This window comes from Calonectris borealis, chromosome 32 (assembly GCF_964195595.1).
Source record: "Calonectris borealis chromosome 32, bCalBor7.hap1.2, whole genome shotgun sequence".
NCBI classification, from domain to species: domain Eukaryota; kingdom Metazoa; phylum Chordata; class Aves; order Procellariiformes; family Procellariidae; genus Calonectris; species Calonectris borealis.
In genome coordinates, this window is record NC_134343.1 from 281,407 (window position 1) to 304,579 (window position 23,173).

Genomic DNA, 23,173 nt, shown 5'->3' on the forward strand with positions numbered 1-23,173 from the left:
ATTTGGAGGCACCTGGAATTGGGGGGGCATCCTGGTTTTTGGGGGGCACACCCAAGATTTGGGGGTACCCAGGATTTGGGGGGGACCCCAGGATTGGGGGGCACCCAGGATTGGGGGGGGACGACCCAGGATTGGGGAGCACCCAGGATTTGGGGTACCCAGTATTAGGGGGCACCCAGGATTTGGGGGGGGGGGCACCCAGGATTTGGTGGGGGGGGCACCCCATCATCTGCCCCCCCATCCCCACACATAGCCCCCCCGCCCCCCAACTTATGGGGCGCAAAGGTGTGGGGGGGGTGTCCCCCAAAACCACCCCCCCTTTCTCCATCCCCCATCCCCTGGGTGGGTCCACATCCAAGCTGGGTCCCACCACCCCAATGGGTGGGAGGGTCCCCAAAAATGGGGGCGGGTCCCCAAAAATGGGTGGGGGATCCCCAAAAATGAGTGGGGGGGTCCCCAAAAATGAGTGTGTGGGGGGGTCACTTCCGTCTCCCCGAGGTGCTGGGGCGCCGATCGCCCTCCCGCCGGGGGAGACCCTCGTCGGTGGAGGAGGTGGTGAGAAGACCTTGGCTCCACCGGGCCACCTCGACGTGTTCCTGGGCGCAGGCGGCCAGCGCCCTCAACCACCCCCGCATGTCCTCCTGTTTTGGGGACACCCCAAAACCATCATCAGATCCCCCCAAAACAGGCCCCCCCCCCCCAAAAAACCTCCACGCCCAACCCTGGAGAACATCTACCTCATCCTTGGCTTGCAGGAGGAACTCGCTTCCATCGCTGGTCCTACAAGAGAAGAACCTACTCAACGCCCACCCCCACCCAACACCAAGAATTTTGGGGGACCCACCACCACCATGAGCACCCCAACGTACTTGAGCTTGAAGACGTTCTTCTTCTTCTTGTAGTCGTTGGCCACCTCGCTGGTGGAGTGGTGGAGGTTGAGGAGGGGTTCACCACCGTGGGTGCTGCCCGTGGCTTGGCCCTTGGCGTCCTTGTAGAAGCCCAGGTCACCCTTGCTCAGGACGCAGTAGAGGTTCACCCAGGACCTGGTCAAAGGTGGGGGGGGACATGGGGGGGGGGTAGACCTGGTGAACCCTCTCCATTGATGGACCTCCAAGCCCTGGTGAACCCTCTCCATTGATGGACCCCCAAACCCTGGTGAGCCTTGACCATTGATGGACCTCCAAGCCCTGGTGAACCCTCTCCATTGGTGGACCCCCAAACCCTGGTGAGCCTTGACCATTGATGGACCCCCCAAACCCTGGTGCATGATTGACCCTCCAAGTCATGGGGAACCCTCTCCACTGATGGACCTCCAAACCCTGATGGACCCTCTCCACTGATGGACCTCCAAACCCTGATGGACCCTCTCCACTGATGGACCTCCAGCCCCTGGTGCACCCTCTCCATTGATGGACCTCCAAACCCTGGTGAGCCTTGACCATTGATGGACCCCCAAACCCTGGTGAGCCTTGACCATTGATGGACCTCCAAGCCCTGGTGAACCCTCTCCATTGATGGACCTCCAAACCCTGGTGAGCCTTGACCATTGATGGACACCCAAACCCTGGTGAGCCTTGACCATTGATGAACCCCCCAAACCCTGGTGCATGATTGACCCTCCAAGTCATGGGGAACCCTCTCCACTGATGGACACCTCAAACCCTGATGAACCCTCTACCATTGATGGACCCCCAAACCCTAGTGGACCCTCTTTAATGATGGATCTCCAACCCCTGGTGCACCCTCTCCACTGATGGACCCCCAAACCCTGTTGAACCCTCTCCATTGGTGGACCCCCAAACCCTGGTGAGCCTTGACCATTGATGGACCCCCAAACCCTGGTGAACCTTGACCATTGATGGACCTCCAAACCCTGGTGAGCCTTGACCATTGATGGACCCCCAAACCCTGGTGAACCTTGACCATTGATGGACCTCCAAACCCTGGTGAACCTTGACCACTGATGGACCCCCAAACCCTGGTGAACCTTGACCATTGATGGACCCCCAAACCCTGGTGAACCCTCTCCATTGGTGGACCCCCAAACCCTGGTGAACCTTGACCATTGATGGACCCCCAAACCCTGGTGAACCCTCTCCATTGGTGGACCCCCAAACCCTGGTGAACCTTGACCATTGATGGACCTCCAAACCCTGGTGAACCTTGACCACTGATGGACCCCCAAACCCTGGTGAGCCTTGACCATTGATGAACCCCCCAAACCCTGGTGAACCTTGACCATTGATGGACCCCCAAACCCTGGTGAACCTTGACCATTGACGGACCCCCAAACCCTGGTGCATGATTGACCCTCCAAGTCATGGGGAACCCTCTCCACTGATGGCCCCCACCCCCCGTTGCACCCCCTTCCGTCGCAGACCCCGCCCCGCCCCCCCGTTGTCCCCCACCGACCTATTGGAGGCCTTCTTGTTGGGTCCATCCAGCTCGTGCTTGCGGAAGAGGAAGCCCTCGTGCTGCACCGTGTGGGTGGGGGGGGGCGGGGGCGGGGGGGCGCTGCCCTGCGCCGGGGCCGACCGCGACCTCCGCGTCTCCCCCGGACCCTGGGCGGGGTCTTTGGGGCGTGGCCGTCGGCGGGGTTTGGGGCGGTCCCGGGCGCGGGGCCGGTCGGGTCGCGGTGTCCTCTCCGGTAGCCCCTCCGGGCCGGTGGGCAAGCGGGCGGGGGACTCGCGCTCCCGGGGCTGGGGGGGGACGATGGGTGTCGGGATGGGGATCCCGGTGGCCCCCTAAGGTGTCCCCCAAGGGGACACTGAGGGGACACCAAGGGGACGTCAAGGGGACGTCAAGGGGGCTCCAAGGGGACACCAGGGGGACACCAGGGGGACACCAGGGGGGCTCCATGGGGACGTCAAGGGGGCTCCGAGGGGACACCGAGGGGACATCATGGGGACACCAAGGGGACGCCAAGGGGACGCCAAGGGGACACAAAGAAGACACCAAGGGGACGCCAAGGGGACGCCAAGGGGACGCCAAGGGGACACAAAGAAGACACCAAGGGGACGCCAAGGGGACGCCAAGGGGACGCCAAGGGGACACAAAGAAGACACCAAGGGGACGCCAAGGGGACGCCAAGGGGACGCCAAGGGGACGCCAAGGGGACGCCAAGGGGACACAAAGAAGACACCAAGGGGACGCCAAGGGGACGCCAAGGGGACGCCAAGGGGACACAAAGAAGACGCCAAGGGGACACCAAGGGGACACAAAGAAGATGCCAAGGGGACACCAAGGGGACACCAAGGGGACACAAAGGGGACACCAAGGGGACGCCAAGAGGTTGCCAAGGGGATGCCAAGGGGACACAAAGAAGACGCCAAGGGGACGCCAAGGGGACGCCAAGGGGACGCCAAGGGGACGCCAAGGGGACACAAAGAAGATGCCAAGGGGACACAAAGGGGACACCAAGGGGACACCAAGGGGATGCCAAGAGGTTACCAAGGGGACACCAAGGGGACACAAAGAAGACACCAAGGGGACACCAAGGGGACACCAAGGGGACACAAAGGAGATGCCAAGAGGTTGCCAAGGGGACACCAAGGGGACACCAAGAAGACACCAAGGGGACACAAAGGAGTCACCAAGGGGACACCAAGGGGACACCAAGGGGACGCCGATGACTTACCGAAGCCGGCAAGGGGCCACCCGCCTCCTTCTCCTGCAGCTGCTCCACGATGTCGGCCAGCGTGGCTTTGCTGTCGGGGGGGGGAGGGGGTGTTTGTCACGTGGGTCCCGGCCGCCTGCCGGTGACACCGGCGTCCCCGTCCCCGCGCTCACCCGCCGCCCTTGCCGTCGTGCCGCGGCGGCTCCGGCTCGCTGGATTCCTGCCGTTCCAACCGACGCTCTCGCCGCTCCCGGCGCCGTTCCAGCAGCCCCGTCCTCCCCTCCCCGGGCTCGTCGGTTTTGGGGGGCACCGGGGTCTCACCGGCGGTGGAAGGGGGGGGCGGCTCCCCCCCGGGCCCCCCATCCTCGGGAGGTCCTTGGACGCGGTCAAGCTTGGGTTGTAGGCGCTCGGGACGGAGCTCGTGGCGTACGTAGGCGACGCGGGGCTCCAGCCGGCGGCTTTCGGGGCGCTCAGACCCCCCCGGTGACGGCGTTGACCCCCCCGGGGGTTCCCCCAAAAATTTGCGGCTCAGGAGGGGCGTCGGCGGCTGCTTGTTCTGCTCCGCTTTCAGCTTCTCGATCTGCGGGGATGGGGTGGGATGGGGGTGGAGGTGGAGATGGAGGTGGAGGTGGAGATGGAGGTGGAGGTGGAGATGGAGGTGGAGACGGAGGTAGGGGTGGACGTGGAGGTGGACGTGGAGGTGGAGACGGAGACGGAGACAGAGGTGGAGGTGGAGGTAGGGATGGAGGTGGAGGTGGACGTGGAGGTGGAGGTGGAGGTGGAGATGGAGACGGAGGTGGAGACGGAAGTGGAGGTAGGGGTGGAGATGGGCATGGACGTGGGGATGGGGGTGAGGATGGAGGTGGAGATGGAGATGGAAGTGGAGGTGGAGTTGGAAGTGGAGTTGGAAGTGGAGGTGGACATGGAGGTGGACGTGGAGGTGGAGATGGAGACGGAGACGGAGATAGGGGTGGATGTGGAGGTGGACGTGGAGGTGGAGATGGAGACGGAGACGGAGATAGGGGTGGATGTGGAGGTGGACGTGGAGGTGGAGGTGGAGATGGAGACGGAGGTGGAGGTGGACGTGGAGGTGGACGTGGAGACGGAGGTGGAGACGGAGACGGAGACGGAGGTGGAGGTAGGGGTGGAGATGGGCGTGGAGGTGGGGATGGGGATGGGGGTGAGGATGGAGGTGGAGATGGAGATGGAAGTGGAGGTGGAGGTGGAGATGGTGGTGGAGGTGGACGTGGAGGTGGAGGTGGAGGTGGATGTGGACGTGGAGGTGGACGTGGACGTGGAGGTGGACGTGGAGGTGGGATGGGGCCGGGTACAGGGATGGGGATGCTGAGCCGGTGGCTGCAGTGGCCCCGGGGGGAGGACGTCAGAACGGGGGGTGACATCAACCCCCCCCAGGCGCCCGTACCGTGGTGAGCCGTCTGAGGGAGCTGAACCTCTCCTCCCACGCGGCGGCCGCCTTACGGAACGCCTCGTGCCGCCGGATCAGCTGCTCCACCTCGTCCACGCTGCTGCCCAGCTCCTGGCTCTTCAGCAGGGGCTCCTGGGCCGTCAGCCAAGCGTCGGCCACCACCGCCTCCTGGGCGAACTGGTGCACCTCCAGCACTGCCGGACAGACGGACGGGGACGGGCGGACGGAAGGACGCGCTCATGGCGGTAACCCCCTCCCAAGAGCATCTCATCCCCGCGGCGGTGGAGGATCCGACTCCCCCTCCCCAAATTAAGCCCCCCCCCCCACCCCCCAGGGCGGGACTCACTCTGCTGCAGCCATTCCCAGTGCTTGTCCCACTTCTCCATCATCTCCTTCTTCTTCGCTAGCAGCTTCTCCACGTTGGCTTTGATCTACAAGGATGGAGGAGATGGGTTGGGACCCCCCAACCCAAACCCACTCCTCCCCCACCCGGTTGTCCACCCTGCCCCCACCCCGGGCACCTCGTCGGCTGCCGGGCTCTTGCCGAGGATGAGGGTCTTGCCCAGCTCCAGGCAGGCGGCGACGCTCTTGGCGCGGGCTTCGATCTCGTTCTTCAGACCTTGGTGGTCGTTCATCAGCAGCTCCACCGAGGAGACGTCCCTAGGAGGGGGGATGGGGGCTGGGAGGGCGGGAGGGGATGGGGACACCCCTCCCCCCCGCACTGGGATGGGCCAGGACACGGGTCCTTGGTGCCATGGATGGGCCAGGACATGGGTCCTCCAGATGGGCCAGGACACGGGTCCTTGGTGCCATGGATGGGCCAGGACACGGGTCCTCCAGATGGGCCAGGACACGGATCCTTGGTGCCATGGATGGGCCAGGACATGGGTCCTCCAGATGGGCCAGGACACGGGTCCTCCAGATGGGCCAGGACACGGGTCCTTGGTGCCATGGATGGGCCAGGACATGGGTCCTCCAGATGGGCCAGGACACGGGTCCTTGGCTCCATGGATGGGCCAGGACATGGGTCCTCCAGATGGGCCAGGACATGGGTCCTTGGTTCCATGGATGACGCAGGACATGGATCCTTGGGATGGGCCAGGACACAGGTCCTTGGTGCCATGGATGGGCCAGGACACGGGTCCTTGGTGCCATGGATGGGCCAGGACATGGGTCCTTGGCTCCATGGATGGGCCAGGACATGGGTCCTCCAGATGGGCCAGGACACAGATCCTTGGTGCCATGGATGGGCCAGGACATGGGTCCTCCAGATGGGCCAGGACACGGGTCCTTGGTGCCATGGATGGGCCAGGACATGGGTCCTCCAGATGGGCCAGGACACGGGTCCTTGGCTCCATGGATGGGACAGGACATGGGTCCTTGGGATGGGACAGGACATGGGTCCTCCAGGACACAATTCCTTGGCTCCATGGATGGGACAGGACATGGGTCTTCAGGATGGGCCAGGACACGGGTCCTTGGTGCCATGGATGGGCCAGGACATGGGTCCTCCAGATGGGACAGGACACGGGTCCTTGGTGCCAGGGATGGGCCAGGACATGGGTCCTCCAGATGGGCCAGGACATGGGTCCTTGGCACCAGGGATGGGCCAGGACACGGTTCTGGGGGCCACCACAGGACGCAGGCCCTCGACGCAACCCACAGCTCCTGCTACCTGGGCTTTTCTCCGGCGCCGATCTGGCAGAGGATGCCGTCCATCCAGGCGAGAAGATCTCTGACGGTACCGACGAAGCGGATCTTATCGGCGATGCTGGCGACGTGGAGGCGGCACTCCTCGCACGCCGCCAAGAGCTCCTTCCACGCCCGTAGAACCTCCTGCTCTCTCCCGGCGATGGCCTCGGCGTTGTCCCCGGCGTAGAGGGTCCTCAACTGGGCCGCACCTTCTTGTAACTGCCGGACTTGGGTCACCAACACCTCCACGTCATGTTCGAAGGCACCCAACGCCCGTTGCAAGGCGCCGGCCGACGTCCTGCCCTCCCGGGCTGCCAGTTCGGGCAGGCGTTGTCTTTTTTCTTCGATTTGTCCCAAAATTTCTTTGCAATCGTTGAAGAACTTGTGTAATTCGTGAGAAGCCGCCAACATCTGAGCCCGGGTCTCCATCAGCTCCAGAAGGTCCGCCCAAGCTTCGTTCACCCCGTCCTTCCATTCGGCGATGGTGGCGGCGTCGGCGTGCCCGTAGTCGATCAGTTCGTCCACCATTTGGTTGACGGCGGCGATCCGTTCCTGCCCCACGCTGCCCGTCTCGCTGGCGAACTCCAGGAATTTCTCTTGGAGTAACTGGGATGGGTAGGGATGGGCGGGGGTGAGGGGTGGGCAGCACCGGGCAGGGATGGGGGCAGGATCCCCGGCATGGGGCAGGGACGATGCCAAGACCCCTGGCACGGGGCAGGGATGGTGCCAAGACCCCCAGCACGGGGCAGGGATGGTGCCCAGGACCCCCGGCACGCGGCAGGGATGGTACCAAGACCCCCGGCACGGGGCAGGGATGGTGCCAAGACCCCCAGCACGGGGCAGGGATGGTGCCCAGGACCCCCGGCACGGGGCAGGGATGGTGCCCAGGACCCCCGGCATGGGGCGGGGATGGTACCAAGACCCCCGGCATGGGGCAGGGACGATGCCAAGACCCCCGGCACGGGGCAGGGACAATGCCAAGACCCCTGGCATGGGGCAGGGATGGTGCCCAGGACCCCCAACATGGGGCAGGGATGGTGCCAAGACCCCTGGCATGGGGCAGGGACGATGCCAAGACCCCCGGCACGGGGCAGGGATGGTGCCAAGACCCCCCGCACGGGGCAGGGACAGTGCCAAGACCCCCGGCACGGGGCAGGGACGATGCCAAGACCCCTGGCATGGGGCAGGGATGGTGCCAAGACCCCCAGCACAGGGCAGGGATGGTGCCCAGGACCCCCGGCACGGGGTGGGGATGGTGCCAAGACCCCTGGCATGGGGCAGGGACGATGCCCAGGACCCCCGGCATGGGGCAGGGACAATGCCAAGAGCCCTGGCATGGGGCAGGGATGGTGCCAGGACCCCTGCTATGGGGCAGAGACCGCACCAGGACCCTGGCACAGGCTGGGGACAACTCCAGGACCCCTGGCACAAGACAGGGATGATGCCAGGACCCCCGGCATGTGGTAGAGACCGCACCAAGACCCCTGGCATAGGACAGGGACAATGCCAAGACCCCCTAGCACGGGGCAGGGACAGCACCAAAACCCCTCACCCAGGACAGGGACTTCACCAGAACCCCCAGCAGAAGATGGGGAGAACTCCAAGACCTCCAGACCACGGTTGATACCAAGACCCTCCCCTCCCCCCAACTTGGCGTATCCCCCAACTGACCGTAACGTGTTCAAAGTCCTGTCCCAACTCCGGCGAGCCGGCCACCACCTCCTTCTCGGCGATCCAATGCTCCAGCTCGTCCACCTCGCGGTTGAGCTGGTAGAGCCAATATTGCTGTTCCAACTTGACCTTGCGTTCTTCCACCAGGTCCTTCAGAGACACGTACAGCCGGTCAACCTGCGACTGCCGCCTGCTGACCTGTTCGCTGGGCAAGGGACACAGCGCCCGGTGAACGCCAAAGACCCCGGCGTTTTAGGGTTGGGGGGGGGGCGTGGGGAGGGTGGGGGAAGTTCAGTTGCACCCACCTTTGAGGATGGCCGAGCTCTAGAAGAGCACGGCATTGCCGGGAGAGTTGGGCGATGGTCTCTTCGTAGTTCTCCACCGTTTGTTCCGTCAAGAGGTGCTTCTTGAGGAGTTGTAGGGTGCTCTGCTCATCCTTGGAGAGGGACACGGCGGGTGGGATGAGATGTTGGGGGGGGAGGTCCTGAACTGCTTCCCCGCCCTCCTCGAACCACCCCATCAGCACCTTCCCCTTCTCCTCGCTCATCAACAGCAACTCTTGCTCGCCCAACCACGACTCCACCTCGGCCACGTCGAAATAATATTGCTCCAGTTGATAGGTGGCATCCAGGGTCTGCTGCCTGCGCTCTGCCTGCTCCTGCAGCTCCCCCCACATCGTCCCCAAACGTTCCAGAAGACGTCGGACCCCTTCAGCTTCGGGGCTTTTAATGGAGGCAACGGCTCCGGCGCGTTCCAGCACCTCGTCCACGCGAGGACGGTGAACTTGGATCTCCCGGCGGAGGTTCTGGGAGAGGGTGGAGAGGAGGTGGGGGTGGGGGGGGGCAGCGGTGTGGTGTCCCCCCCCCCCCAGCCTTTCGCCGGCGCTGGGGCTGACCTGGTTCTTCTTGATGAACTGCTGGACCGTCTGCAGGTTGGTGCCGTGGTCCTTCAGGGTGGCCAAGGGCAGGCGGTCCTGCACCCACAGCTGGGGGGGGTGGACCTCAGCGTCATCCCTGTGCCTGATCCTGTCCCCATCCCATCCCGTCCCCATCCCTATCCCCTCCCCATCCCAATCCCATCCCATCCCCATCCCATCCCATCCCCATCCCCAATCCCACCCCCATCCCCATCCCCAATCCCATCCCATCCCCATCCCAGTCCCATCCCATCCCAGTCCCATCCCCATCCCAGTCCCATCCCCATCCCCATCCCATCCCCATCCCATCCCCATCCCAATCCCATCCCATCCCCATCCCATCCCCATCCCCAATCCCACCCCCATCCCCATCCCCAATCCCATCCCATCCCCATCCCAGTCCCATCCCATCCCAGTCTCATCCCCATCCCAGTCCCATCCCATCCCCATCCCATCCCCATCCCATCCCCATCCCATCCCCATCCCATCCCATCCCCATCTCCAATCCCATCCCAGTCCCATCCCCGTCCCAGTCCCATCCCCGTCCCATCCCCATCCCAGTCCCATCCCATCCCCATCCCATCCCCATCCCATCCCCATCCCATCCCCTCCCCAATCCCATCCCGTCCCCATCCCCATCCCAGTCCCATCCTCATCCCCATCCCATCCCCATCCCATCCCCATCCCATCCCCTCCCCAATCCCATCCCGTCCCCATCCCCATCCCAGTCCCATCCCAGTCCCAGTCCCATCCCAGTCCCATCCCCGTCCCAGTCCCATCCCCATCCCATCCCCTCCCCAATCCCATCCCGTCCCCATCCCATCCCGTCCCCATCCCCATCCCAGTCCCATCCCCATCCCCGTCCCATCCCCTCCCCATCCCAATCCCATCCCCTTCCCATTCCCATCCCCATCCCATCTCCAATCCCATCTCCAATCCCATCCCCACCCCATCCCCATCCCAATCCCATCCCATCCCCATCTCCAATCCCATCCCATCCCCATTCCATCCCAGTCCCCATCCCATCCCCATCTCCAATCCCATCCCCACCCCAATCCCATCCCAATCCCATCCCATCCCCATCTCCAATCCCATCCCATCCCCATCCCAGTCCCACCCCCGTCCCCATCCCCATCCCATCCCATCCCAGTCCCCATCCCATCCCAGTCCCCATCCCAGTCCCATCCCACCCCATCCCCTCCCCAATCCCATCCCGTCCCCATCCCCATCCCAGTCCCATCCCCATCCCCGTCCCATCCCCTCCCCATCCCAATCCCATCCCCTTCCCAATCCCATCCCCATCCCATCTCCAATCCCATCCCCACCCCATCCCCATCCCCATCCCATCCCATCCCATCCCAGTCCCCTCCCAGTCCCATCCCCACGTACTCACCACCTCGTCCTCCAGCTCGTGGCTGACCTGATGAACCTCCTTGGAAGCCAAGAGGATTCGCCGCCGTTCCTTGAGGGGCTCGATCAGGCGGACGATGCGGGTCCCCACCGCGCTCTGCCGCTCCCCCACCGCCTGCCTGCCCGCTGCCTGCGCCGGCAGCGCCGCTGCCTGCACCTGCAGCTCCCCCACCTCCTTGTACCACTCCTCCACCTGCGACTCCATCGTCTGCGGCGGGGGGGGACACTGGGATGAGATGCTGGGGGAACTGGGGCCAAGCACTGGGGACACTGGGGCTGAGCGCTGGGGGAACTGGGGCCGAGCGCTGGGGGAACTGGGGCCGAGCCCGCATTGCAACTGGTCCTCAGCCCGGGGGACAACCAGCGCCCAGCACTGGGGTCAACTGGTGTCCCCCCAACACCCCATGTCCCCCCAAGACCTGGTGCCCCCCCCAAGACCCGATGTTCACCCATAACTTGGTGTCCCCCCAACACCCGACGTCCCCCCAACACCCAGTGCCCCCTTAAGACCTGGTGCCCCCCCAACACCCCATGTTCCCCCAAGACCCAGTGTCCCCCCATAACCTGGTGTCCCCCCAACACCCGACGTCCCCCCAACAGCTGGTGCCCCCTTAAGACCTGGTGCCCCCCCAACATTTGATGTCCCCCCAACACCCGACATCCCCCCAAGACCTGCTGTCCCCCCAAGACCCCATGTTCCCCCAAGACCCAGTGTCCCCCCATAACCTGGTGTCCCCCCAACACCCAACGTCCCCCCAACACCCAGTGCCCCCTTAAGACCTGGTGCCCCCCCAACACCCCATGTTCCCCCAAGACCCGGTGCCCCCCCAACACCCCATGTTCCCCCAAGACCCAGTGTCCCCCCATAACCTGGTGTCCCCCCAACACCCAACGTCCCCCCAACACCCAGTGCCCCCTTAAGACCTGGTGCCCCCCCAACACCCCATGTTCCCCCAAGACCCAGTGTCCCCCCATAACCTGGTGTCCCCCCAACACCCGACGTCCCCCCAACAGCTGGTGCCCCCTTAAGACCTGGTGCCCCCCCAACATTTGATGTCCCCCCAACACCCGACATCCCCCCAAGACCTGCTGTCCCCCCAAGACCCCATGTTCCCCCAAGACCCAGTGTCCCCCCATAACCTGGTGTCCCCCCAACACCCAACGTCCCCCCAACACCCAGTGCCCCCTTAAGACCTGGTGCCCCCCCAACACCCCATGTTCCCCCAAGACCCGGTGCCCCCCCAACACCCCATGTTCCCCCAAGACCCAGTGTCCCCCCAACACCCGATGTCCCCCCAACAGCTGGTGCCCCCTTAAGACCCAGTGTCCCCCCAACATTTGATGTCCCCCCAACACCCGACGTCCCCCCAAGACCTGATGTCCCCCCAAGACCCCATGTTCCCCCAAGACCCAGTGTCCCCCCATAACCTGGTGTCCCCCCAACACCCAGTGCCCCCTTAAGACCTGGTGCCCCCCCAACACCCCATGTTCCCCCAAGACCTGGTGTCCCCCCAAGACCCAATATCCCCCCAACACCCAATGTCCCCCCAACACCCGACATCCCCCCAACACCCGACGTCCCCCCCCCAAAACCCACCTGCAGCCTCTTGAGCTGCCTGCTGACGCTGAGCAGGTCGGCTCCCGCCCCCACCGTCTCCAGCTGCTCCTCCAACCTCCCCAACCGCGCCTCCATCTCGGCGTAGCTCCGCGCCAACCGCTCGGCGGCGGCGGCTTCCGCCAACCGCCGGCTCCTGGCTTGGCTGGTGCTCTCCAACTCTACCCAACATTGCCGTAACTCTTCCAGTTGCCGCCGAACGGCGCCGGTTAATTCGGGTTTGGTGAGGAGAAGTTCTTCACCTTCCTGGGGTGAAGGGGGCAAAGGGTCAAGGGGGGGGTCAAGGGGGGTCAAGAGGGGGTCAAGGGGGGTCAAGGGGGGTCAAGGGGGGTCAAGGGGGGGGTTGTGTGTGCCCCCCCCCCCCAGGAGTTGGGGTGTTGGGGCCGTTGGCCATGGGGGGGGTGGATCTCCAGGTGTCCTGGAGGGCGCCCCCTAGGGGAGGGAGGGGGCGCAGGGTTGGGGGGGGCTGAAAAAAGGGGGTGCGGCGGGGGGGGGGGGGTGTAGGGAAAGGGGGTGGGGGGAAAGGGGGGTGTAGGGAAAGGGGGGGTGCAGCTGGGGAGGGATGCAGTGGGGGGGTGCAGCAAAAGGTGGGCGCAGAGAAAGTGGGGGGCAGGGAAAGGGGGGGCAGGGAAGGGGGGTGCAGCACAAAAGGGGGTGCAGCAAAAAAGGGGGCGCAGCAAGAGCAGGGTGCAGAGAAAGGGGGGTGCGGGGGGGGTGCAGCTGGGGAGGGATGAAGTGGGGGATGCAGCAAAAGGTGGACGCAGAGAAAGTGGGGTGCAGGGAAGGGGGGGCAGGGAAAGGGGGGCAGGGAAGGGGGTGCAGCAAAAAAGGGGGTGCAACAAGAGCGGGGTGCAGGGGAAGGGGGGGTGCGGGGAAAGGGGGGGTGCAGGGAAAGGGGGGGTGCAGCAAAAAAGGGGAGTGCAGCGAGAAAGGGGGTGCAGAGAAAGGGGGGTGCAGCTGGGAAGGGATGCAGTGGGGGGTGCAGCAAAAGGTGGGTACAGAGAAAGTGGGGTGCAGGGAAGGGGGGGCGCAGCAAAAGCGGGGTGTAGCTGGGGAGGGATGCAGTGAGGGGATGCAGTAGGGGGGTGCCGGGAAAGTGGGGTGCAGCTGGGGGGGGGATGCAGAAAAAGGGGGTGCAGCAAAAGGGGGATGGAGCTGGGGGGGTGCAGCAAAAGGGGGTGCAACAAAACGGGGGTGCAGCAAAAGGGGGGTGCAGCTGGGGAAGATGCAGATGGGGGGGGATCAAACGGGGAGGGGATGCAACAAAATGGGGGTGCAGCCAGGGGAGGGTGCAGTGGGGGGGCAACGAAATGGGGGTGCAGCCAGGAAAGAGTGGAATGAAATGGGGGTGCAACAAAATGGGGGTGCAACGAAATGGGGGTGCAGCTAGGGAAGGAAGCAACGGGGGGGTGCAAAGAAATGGGGGTGCAAAGAAATTGGGGCACAGCCAGGGGTGGGTGCAACGGGGGGGCAACAAAATGGGGGTGCAGCCAGGAAAGGGTGCAATGAAATGGGGGGGCAACGAAATGGGGGTGCAGCCAGGGAAGGATGCAATGGGGGGGGTGCAAAGAAATGGGGGGGCAACGAAATGGGGGTGCAGCCAGGGAAGGATGCAACGGGGGGGGTGCAAAGAAATTGGGGTGCAGCCAGGAACAGGTGCAAGGAAATGGGGGTGCAGCCAGGCAAGGGTGCAACTGGGGGGGGGTTGTGCAACGAAATGGGGGTGCAACGAAATGGGGGTGCAGCCAGGGAAGAGTGCAACTGGGGGGGGGGGGCAATGAAATGGGGGTGCAGCCAGGAGAGGGTGCAACGAAATGGGGGTGCAACGAAATGGGGGTGCCACGAAATGGGGGTGCAGCCAGGGAAGGATGCAACGGCGGGGGGGATGCGGGGGGGGGGGATGCAACGACGCGGGGGGGGGGGGATGCCAACACCACGTCACCCCCAAACCCCCTCCCCTCCCCCTGCGAGGAAGCAGTTAAGGCTCATCCCCCCCCCCCCCCGCGACCCCCCTCCATCCCCCCCCTCCCCCCCCTCCCCTCCCCCCCCCCCCCCCAAATACCTTCTCGATCTTCTCCAGCCACTCTTTATTCTGCGCCAGCTCGGCCATGAACGCCTGGTGCTTCAGCCATGGTTTGGGGGGGCGGGGGGGGGGGTCCCGGGAGGGGTCCCCCGCCATCAGCACCTTCTCCCGGATCCAACCATCCAGCTATGGCGGGGGGGGGGGGGGAGGATGAGGTTATAACCCCCCCCCCCAAGGGGATCCCCTTTGGGGGGGGTTGGGGGGGGGCGCTTGGGGCCTGTGGTCCCCTCTAGGGCGCTGAGGAGGAGGAGGAGGAGGAGGATGATGGTGGCATTGGCGCGATGCCGCAGAGCCGTTGCAGCAGATGCCGGGCGGAGCGCGGAGGCCTGATCCGGCCTCTCCCGGTAGCTGCGCCAGAAAAATCACCGGATCTGGCCAAACCTCCCCCGGACGCCGTAACGACGCCGGTGACGGACCCCGGCGGCTCCCGGCCCGGCCGGCGGCGAAGCCACCTGAGATGCTGAGGAGCATCTATAGGGGGGTGGGGGACCCCCTGGTCCGGCTTCAAGGTGGGGGGTGGGGGGCTTGGGGACCACCCAAAGCCATGGGTGACACGATCCGGACCCCACCGAGGACACCAGCGTGGGGTGACACCAGCAGCGCCCATCCCAGAGGTCCCGCTCCCACCAAGCGCCCGCACCCATCCCAGCACCACCCAAACCATGGGTGACACGATCTGGACCCCACCGAGGACACCGGCGTGGGGTGACACCAGCAGCACCCATTCCAGGGGTCCCGCTCCCACCAAGCACCCGCACCCATCCCAGCACCACCCAAAGCCATGGGTGACACGATCCGGACCCCACCGAGGACACCGGCGTGGGGTGACACCAGCAGCGCCCATCCCAGGGGTCCTGCTCCCACCAAGCGCCCGCACCCATCCCAGCACCACCCAAACCATGGGTGACACGATCCGGACCCCACCGAGGACACCGGCGTGGGGTGACACCAGCAGCACCCATCCCAGGGGTCCCGCTCCCACCAAGCGCCCGCACCCATCCCAGCACCACTCAAAGCCGTGGGTAATTTGGGGTGGGGGGGGGACAGGGGTTGGGGACAGGGGACGGGGACGTGGGGTGGGGGGCCGGGGTCCTACCTCGTGGCAGTCCTGGAGGAACCGCTGCAGCTCCAGGTGGTCCTTGAGCCGCTGCATCCACTCCTGCGCCAGCTGGTAGTTGCGATGGCTCCTGCGGTTTTGGGGGGGGGGGGGGGGGGCCCAGCTCAGCGCTGCCCACCCGGTGACACCCCCACCCCCCCCTCCCAGCACCCCAATGAAGCACCTAATTAACCCACCCCCACCCCCCTGCAAAGCAAATTAACCCAAGGGGGAAACTGAGGCACGGGGTTTGCCGTGGTGAGGATGCACCAGCAGATCCAGCTCCATCATCGTCCCCGGGGGGGGCGGGTCCTGGGTGCCGGTGGGGTGCGGGGGGGGGGTCAAGGCGTTGCCTTCCCGGCACCTACTTGGTGCGGAGACCCTCCATCGCCTCGGCCACGCGGTCGCTGTAGAGGTTGCCTTGACGTTGGAGGCTCTCGCCGGCTTGTAGGGCCAGTTGGATCTTCTGCAGGTTGAGGTCCATGGTGGTGGTGAAGTCCTTGTGTTTCTTGATGGCGTTGTTCACCCCTTCCACCGTATCGGGGAGCTCGGCGTGGACCAAGGTGGACTCCTGGAGAAGGACGGGAGGAGATGCTGGTGTCGGGCTCTCCAACCTTGGTTCTCTCTTCTCCATCCTCCTCCAACTCAACCATCAGGTCAACGGAGATCTTCTCCCACCCGTCTCTACCTGGTTGTAGAGGCTGGTTTCGCATTGTTGGACATCCCGAAGGAAAAGATGGAAGACGTGAGATTGCACCAGCATTTCTCGTCGCGTCTCCCAGCTCTGCAACAATTTGCCCCAACCGGCGTCCAGCTTCTGCAACCACTGCTGCAACGAGAGGTAGGGGACCTCCGTCTCCTCCAAGGCCAACAGGTCGCTGGCCGCCTGGATCTTGGCGTAGTCCTCCTCGTAGCCGTTGATCTCCTCCTTGAGGGTCGCGTGTTGGTTCAACAACCTTTCGGCTTCGGTCAAGTTATCCGGCATCTCCTCGGAAGCAACGGCCGCTTGAGTCTTCACCAACCAACCCAAGAAGTTGTCCAAGTCTTGGATGAATTGTTGCAAGCGACCAGCGACGGTCAAGGAATCTTCGCAACCTTGCAGCGCCCGTTTCAGGGCTTCCCACTCTTCGCTGATCTGCTCGAAGGGCAGCAAGATCTCCAGGGCTCTTCCAGGGTGGGAGGCAGCCAAGGCTTCACCTTCTCTTTGAAGCTCCACCAACCGAGGTTCCAAGACCACCAAAGCCGCCTCCATGGTGGAGAGGCGACGTTGTAAGGCCAACACGCCGCCCAGGTCGCCGCCACCGGACTGGGTGGCTTCGATGGCTTTTCTCTTCTCCCGCACCTGCGCCTTCATCTCGCCGCACTCCAGCAGGTAGTTTTGGATCTTCAGGACGGAACTGAGTTGACCCTTCTTGCGCTCCACCAGTTCCACCACCCGATTCCACCTGGGGATGGGGATGGAGGTGGAACAAGACCAAGATGGAACCCTGCACCGGCACTGTCACCGGGATGGGGTCCAGCTTGGCCATCGCCGACCCTTTGGGATGGGCTTGTCCCATCGCACTGGAGAGCTGGATCCCATAGGGATGTCCCACCAGCCTGGGAGAACCACAGGTGGTGCCTGCAGCCCCACAGATGGTTCCCCCCATCCAGGAGCCCCCCAAGCAGGATGAGGTCCAGCTTGGACACCACCAACCCTTGGGATGGGCTTGTCCCATCGCACTGGAGAGCTGGATCCCATAGGGACGTCCCACCAGGCTGGCAGCACTGCAGGGTTGGGTGTTGCCAGTAGCCCCACAGATGGTTCCCCCCATCCAGGAGCCCCCCAAGCAGGATGAGGTCCACCATGGGCATCAACCGACCCTTGGGATGGGCTTGGCCCCACAGCTTGGCCCCCTCCCCGTGCCAATACCTGCTGTTGAGGTGGTCCTGGCAGGAGCGGACCTCCTCCGAGCTGGGGTGGCCCCCGTCCACCAACTGTTGCACCACCTGGTTGACATCCAAGATCCGTCCCATGACGCTGTTCATCTCCTGGTCCAAGCTTTCAAACCTGGGGAAGAAATGTGAGCTGCTGGGATCCACGATGGGGCAAAGGACCCAGGTGTCCCATTCCCAACCCCACCACACACCTATGCTGGACCACCTCAACCTCATCCAGCTCCTCCGGCACCACCATCCTCTCCAACCACTGTTCCTTCTCGTCCACCCAGACCTCGCAGGCGTGCACCTCGCTGAACATACGGTAGACGGCCAAGGCGTCCTGCAACCACTGCTGCCGCAGCACGGCCACCTCGGCCACCTCCCCGTAGAGCTGCTCCACCTCCACCACCCGGATTTGCACGTCCACCCCTTGACGATGTTCGGGTGCCAGAAGAGCCAACTGCTTCCGAAGGGCCAACACGGCAGCCCGGTGCTTCTCCACCTCTTCCACCACCGCCCGGTGCTTCCGTAGAAGAGCTTGGGTGGAATAGTCATCGTGACCAAAGTCATCGCTGGAGACGATGCGGTAGGTGTCCTGCAACCAGGCCACCAAATCATCCGTCTCGGCGCTGAACTGGAAGAAGTTGAGGGCCTCCTGCAACCGCTGTTGGTGCAACCCCGTCACCTCCTCCAGTTTCTTCCAGCGGAGGCGAACCTCCCGCATCTTCTCCTGGATCCCACCGGGGCTGAAGCGTTTCTTGGCCAAGATCTGCTCGCCTTTCTTCATAGTCTGGTGCAACAGCGCCCGTCGACTCCCCAGCTCACCCAACATGCTCTTGTGCTTGTTGGTCAACGTCAAGACGCTGCTCAGGTCCCGGCCGCACGTCTTGGCGGCCAGGATCTGCTCCTTCTCACGGATCCACGCTTCGGCCTCCTCCACCTCCTGGAAGAAGGCCCAGAGCTGGCGGGAGTCCTCCAGCTCCTTGCGTCTCTTGCCCGCCAGCTCCCCCAGTTCCTCCAGGCACGTCTGGACGTGGTTGACCCGGTTGCAGATGATCTGGGGGTCGCAGGGTTGGTAGCCTGGAGTAAGAGAACCAGATCTTAGCAGAGATGGTCTACAGCACCCTGAAGATCTTGGTTGACTCCTCCCAAGACCAAGCATCTCCCGGTCTTCGGGGTACCCGTCCCGGTGCTCCACGTTACCTTCCAGCTCTGAGAACTTGAGCGCGGCGGCGTTGAGCGCCTGCACCCGTTCGGTCTGGGCGGAGATGTCAGCCTCCAGCAGCCCATGCTTCTGCAGGAGATCCTCAACCTCCAGAAGATGTTTCCCCAAATCCTTGGAGACCAGTAGCACCTGGGGAAGGGGAAGAAGACCACAAGGTCCAGAGCTGGCCACCCCATCCTTCGTGGGGATAGCCGGTACCTGCCGTGTCCCCAGCTCTACCTGCATCTCCTCCATCCAGTCGATCATGTAGACCATCTCCTGGAAGATCTTCTGCAGGGCCAGGTTCTGCTCGAGGCGGGCACGGCGGGCGCGGACCAGCTCGGTCAAGAGCCCCCACTGCCGAAGGATATTGTCCTTCTGGGCGCTGATGCGCTTGGTGTCGTAGTAGCCCTCGGACTCCATCTCCAGGGCCAGCTCCACCACCACTTGGATGCGCTCTTGGTAGGAGGAGATGTCGGCCTCGATGGCCTCGTGCTTCTTCATGGCGGCCTCCACCGCCGGCAGGTCGTAGCCAAAGTTGTCCTGGGGTAGGGGCGAGATGCCATCAGGCAGGGTGGACCCTTCCCCGATCAACGAGGGAGCCAGGAGATCCCACCACCCAAGCGTTGGGGTCCTCAAACCCTCTACCCCAGGCAGGGAGAGGACCCAGGTGTCCTGCCCCAGGGTGGGGGTCCCCACCCCATCCCCACCTGCGAGACCAGGCGTTGGTTCTCGTTCAGCCACGTCTCCCTCATGACGGCCTTGTGGTCAAAACGTTGGGCCAGAAGCTCCAGCTTCTCCTGCCGGATCAACTCGTTGCGCAGCGACACCTCCCGCTCGTGTTCTGCCTTCTCCAGACAGGTCCAGGCCTGAGGGGTGGGACGCCGGGCTCACCGAGGGGGTCCCCGGTCCCTCTCGGGGTTCCCCAGGTGAGGTCACCTCCATCCCACCGGCACCTTATTGATGTCAGAGATGGTCTTGCCCTCGCTGGGGACGTAGAGTTTGCGGTTGTTGGCCCGTAGCTTGCTCTGGATGGTGAAGAGCAAGACCTCCAGGTTCCCCTTCTCCTGGAACCTGCGGGGTGGCAGCACCAGGTGAGGATACGGCCACGGTTCCCCCCGTGGTTGTCCCCACCACCACCCCCCACCCCAGGAGGTGGCTCACTTGACGGGTTTCTCCAGGGTGCAGAAGGCGGTGAAGGCTTGGAGCTGCTGTTGCACCCCGGTCAGGGAGTTGGCGAACTTCTGGTTGCTGATGATGGTGATGGTGTGCTGGATCCAGGCCAGCAGCTCGGCCGCCAGCGCCTCGTACCGCTCGATGATGGCCTCAATCTCCATGGCTTGATCCAGAACCTGGTGGGAGAGGGGTGGGTCACCTGCACGGCTCAGGGTTGCGTCCCACAGAACCCCCGTTGAGCAACCATACGTGGCTTGAGGTGCAACCTGCTTGTCCCAGCCCCTCTAGAGACCAGTATGGCTCTGCCCTTGCTGGTGCCCAGGGATGGGAGGGATGGGACATCCCATGGAGCCGGGGATGGGACATCCCCGTGGAGCAAAGGATTGGACATCCCATGGAGCTGGGGATGGGGTGCCCCGTGGAGCTGGGGATGGGGCGCCCCGTGGAGCTGGGGATGGGGCGCCCCGTGGAGCCGGGGATGGGGCGCCCCGTGGAGCCGGGGATGGGACATCCCCATGGAGCAAAGGATGGGACAACCCAGAGACCAAAGGATGGGACATCCCATGGAGCCAGGGATGGGGCACCCCATGGAGCTGGGGATGGGGCACCCTGTGGAGCTGGGGGTGGGACATCCCCATGGAGCAAAGGATGGGACAACCCATAGACCAAAGGATGGGACATCCCATGGAGCCGGGGATGGGGCGCCCCATGGAGCAAAGGGTGGGGCACCCTGTGGAGCCAGGGATGGGACATCCCCATGGAGCCAAGGATGGGACAACCCATACATCAAAGCATGGGACACCCCATGGGGCCAGGGATGGGACGTCCCATGGAGCAAAGGGTGGGAGGTCCCATGGAGCAAAGGGTGGGAGGTCCCATGGAGCCACAGGGCGTGGACCAAAACCCACCTTCCCGATGCGCTTCCCCTCCACAGCCAACGCCTTCATCTTGGAGAAGTAGTGGTAGAAGGACACCACGTAGGTGATGATGGACTTCTCATCGGGGTCCTCCATGTTGACGTCTGACGGGCGGTGAAGTGTCGGTCCCCCAGCCCCCCCGGCTCCCCCAAAGTCCCCCCTGACCACCAACCCTGGTCCAACAAAGCCCATCACCAACCCTGGGCTGCTCCCCTCAACCTTCAGCCCCCCCCCCAAAAAAAATCCTTTGAGGTGGAAAACGAAGCCGGGAGCAATTAGGTGAAGATGGGTGGAGACACCCCACTCCGCATGGACGGACGGATGGATGGACAGACCCCCCCCCCCATCCTGTCCCATCCCTACCCTCGGGGTCCAGCAGCTTGCTGAGCCCCAGCTGCTGCTCGGCCGTGTTGAAGGCTTGTTGAAGGTTGTAGGTCGCGTTGGACTTGGTCAGCTTGTGGAAGTCGATGAGGTCCGGCCTGCAAGCGGGACACGGCCGCTTCGAGCCTCCCCACCCCACAGAGGGAACCCAGGAATCTGGGTGGTCCCCCCACCTCTCCCCCATGGTGGACCTGTGCTTATGGATGAGAGCGTTGAAGGCCAACCCATCCCTCCAACTGGTGGTGAAGTTCTGGATGTTCACCTCGGGGTAGCTATGGAGAAAGGGTGGGGGGGGTCACACGGTGCTGGATCCATCCCCCGTTCATGGGGGGGTCCATGCCAGCACTGGGACGGCACGAGGAGGGGGTGACCACTCACCCCGCCGTCTTCATCTGGCACCAGAGCAGCAGAGCATCCTTGGCCGAGCGCGTCTCCCGGTTGTCTTCGGTCTTGATTTTGATCACCTGGATCTGGGGAAAGCCAAGGGGCACTGACGCACCCCAGGGTCCCGGGGTGGGGACACCATCCCCGGGGTGGGGACACCATCCCTGGGGTGGGGACGGCCCCGCCCCGCTACCTGGAAGCGGAGGATGATGGTCCAGATGAGGCCAAGGGTGAGGCGGTGGTTGCCATCCACGATGTCGTGGGAGCCCACGTTCTCCAGGTGCACCCGTTGCTCCTTGAGGAACTGCAACGCCTTGTCCACGTTCTCCAACGAGTGGATCCGCATCCGGCCCCGCGTCGGTTTGGGCTGCCGGAGACACTGGCACCCATCACCCCCACCTCGCCCCCACCTTGGAGAGGGTCCTCCCACCCAGCTCATCACAACCTGGAGGTGGATGGGACCTGGGTGGTGGTGAGGGAGCTCCCAGCTCAACCCAACCGAGTGGTAAATGGGACCTGGGTGGTGGTGGTGGTAACAGGGAGCTCCCAGCTCATCCCAACCGGGTCGTGGATGGGACCTGGGTGGTGGTGGTGGTGACGGGGAGGTCCTAGCTCATCCCAGTTGGTGGTAGATGGGACCTGGGTGGTGGTGGTGGTGATGGGGAGGTCCCAGCTCATCCCAGCTGGGTGGTAGATGGGACCTGGGTGGTGGTGGTGATGATGGGGAGCTCCCAGCTCATCCCAGTTGGTGGTAGATGGGACCTGGGTGGTGGTGGTGGTGACGGGGAGGTCCCAGCTCATCCCAGTTGGTGGTAGATGGGACCTGGGTGGTGGTGGTGGTGATGGGGAGCTCCCAGCTCATCCCAGCTGGGTGGTGGATGGGACCTGGGTGGTGGTGGTGGTGACGGGGAGGTCCCAGCTCATCCCAGTTGGTGGTAGATGGGACCTGGGTGGTGGTGGTGGTGACGGGGAGGTCCTAGCTCATCCCAGTTGGTGTTAGATGGGACCTGGGTGGTGGTGGTGGTGATGGGGAGGTCCCAGCTCATCCCAGCTGGGGGGTGGATGGGACCTGGGTGGTGGTGGTGGTGACGGGGAGGTCCCGGCTCTCACCAGCTGCTCCCCGGAGAGCACCTCCAGCAGCCGGGTGAGGACGTAGCCATCGCGGAGGTCGGCGTAGAGATCCCCGATGCGACAGGAGACGCGGGCGAGGTGGGAATTCACCCACTTGGTGAAAGTCTTCTTCTGCACCGCGTCCCTCTCATCTAACCGGGTGAAGGAACGGCTTCAACCGCGGTGCCCGGGGTGGGGGGGACCACCCAGGTGTCGGGGTGGTGGGGCTGGACCTACCGGCCAAGGCTTTGATGCGGGAACACTCGAAGAGTTTGGCGGTGGCCGTGGTGTCGTCCCACCCGCGGGGGTCGGGGCCCTCCCAGGGGCTGTTGTTGTTCTGCTGCTCCATGTTGTCCAGCTCGGCCGCCACCGCCGCCATCGGGCTGGGGGGGGGGACACGGGGACACGCGTGTGGGTGCTTGCACACGCGTGTGCTGGGGGGGGGGTCAACCTTCTCCTTGGAGCATCCCTGGAAGTCTCCTGGGTGTTGTCTGCAGGCCAGGATGGTCCAGACCCCCCAGCACCCCCACAAGCCCCCCAAGCACCCCATGTGGCC

At 64.3% G+C, this 23,173-nt stretch overlaps 1 protein-coding gene across 1 annotated transcript; it reads right to left on the reverse strand.

The window, feature by feature from the left end:
* Nucleotides 1–479: 479 nt before the first annotated feature.
* SPTBN4 (spectrin beta, non-erythrocytic 4) lies at nt 480–22,996 on the reverse strand. The gene is made up of 34 exons (XM_075134333.1): nt 22,855–22,996; nt 22,618–22,769; nt 21,701–21,874; nt 21,502–21,593; nt 21,315–21,395; nt 21,106–21,221; nt 20,734–20,846; nt 19,814–20,001; nt 19,606–19,723; nt 19,360–19,518; nt 18,890–19,192; nt 18,649–18,799; nt 17,655–18,525; nt 17,438–17,575; nt 16,214–16,970; nt 15,894–16,096; nt 15,526–15,616; nt 14,409–14,555; nt 12,329–12,592; nt 10,715–10,939; nt 9,301–9,390; nt 8,932–9,210; nt 8,711–8,841; nt 8,406–8,610; nt 6,718–7,340; nt 5,564–5,702; nt 5,389–5,473; nt 5,040–5,236; nt 3,790–4,196; nt 3,638–3,707; nt 2,413–2,699; nt 870–1,043; nt 738–780; nt 480–641 (listed from the first exon to the last, which is right to left on the reverse strand). Exons 1-34 carry the CDS (start codon nt 22,994–22,996, stop codon nt 480–482), a joined length of 7,377 nt encoding a protein of 2,458 aa, XP_074990434.1.
* Nucleotides 22,997–23,173: the final 177 nt, after the last annotated feature.

Coding starts and splice junctions, on each gene's coding strand:
- SPTBN4 (XM_075134333.1), bottom strand. CDS start 22,996: ATGGCGGCGGTGGCGGCCGAGCTGGACAACATGGAGCAGCAGAACAAC. Junction 17,576..17,654: donor GTTGAGGTGGTCCAGCATAG/GTGTGTGGTGGG, acceptor TTTCTTCCCCAG/GTTTGAAAGCTTGGACCAGG. Junction 8,842..8,931: donor TGAGCGAGGAGAAGGGGAAG/GTGCTGATGGGG, acceptor TCCCTCTCCAAG/GATGAGCAGAGCACCCTACA.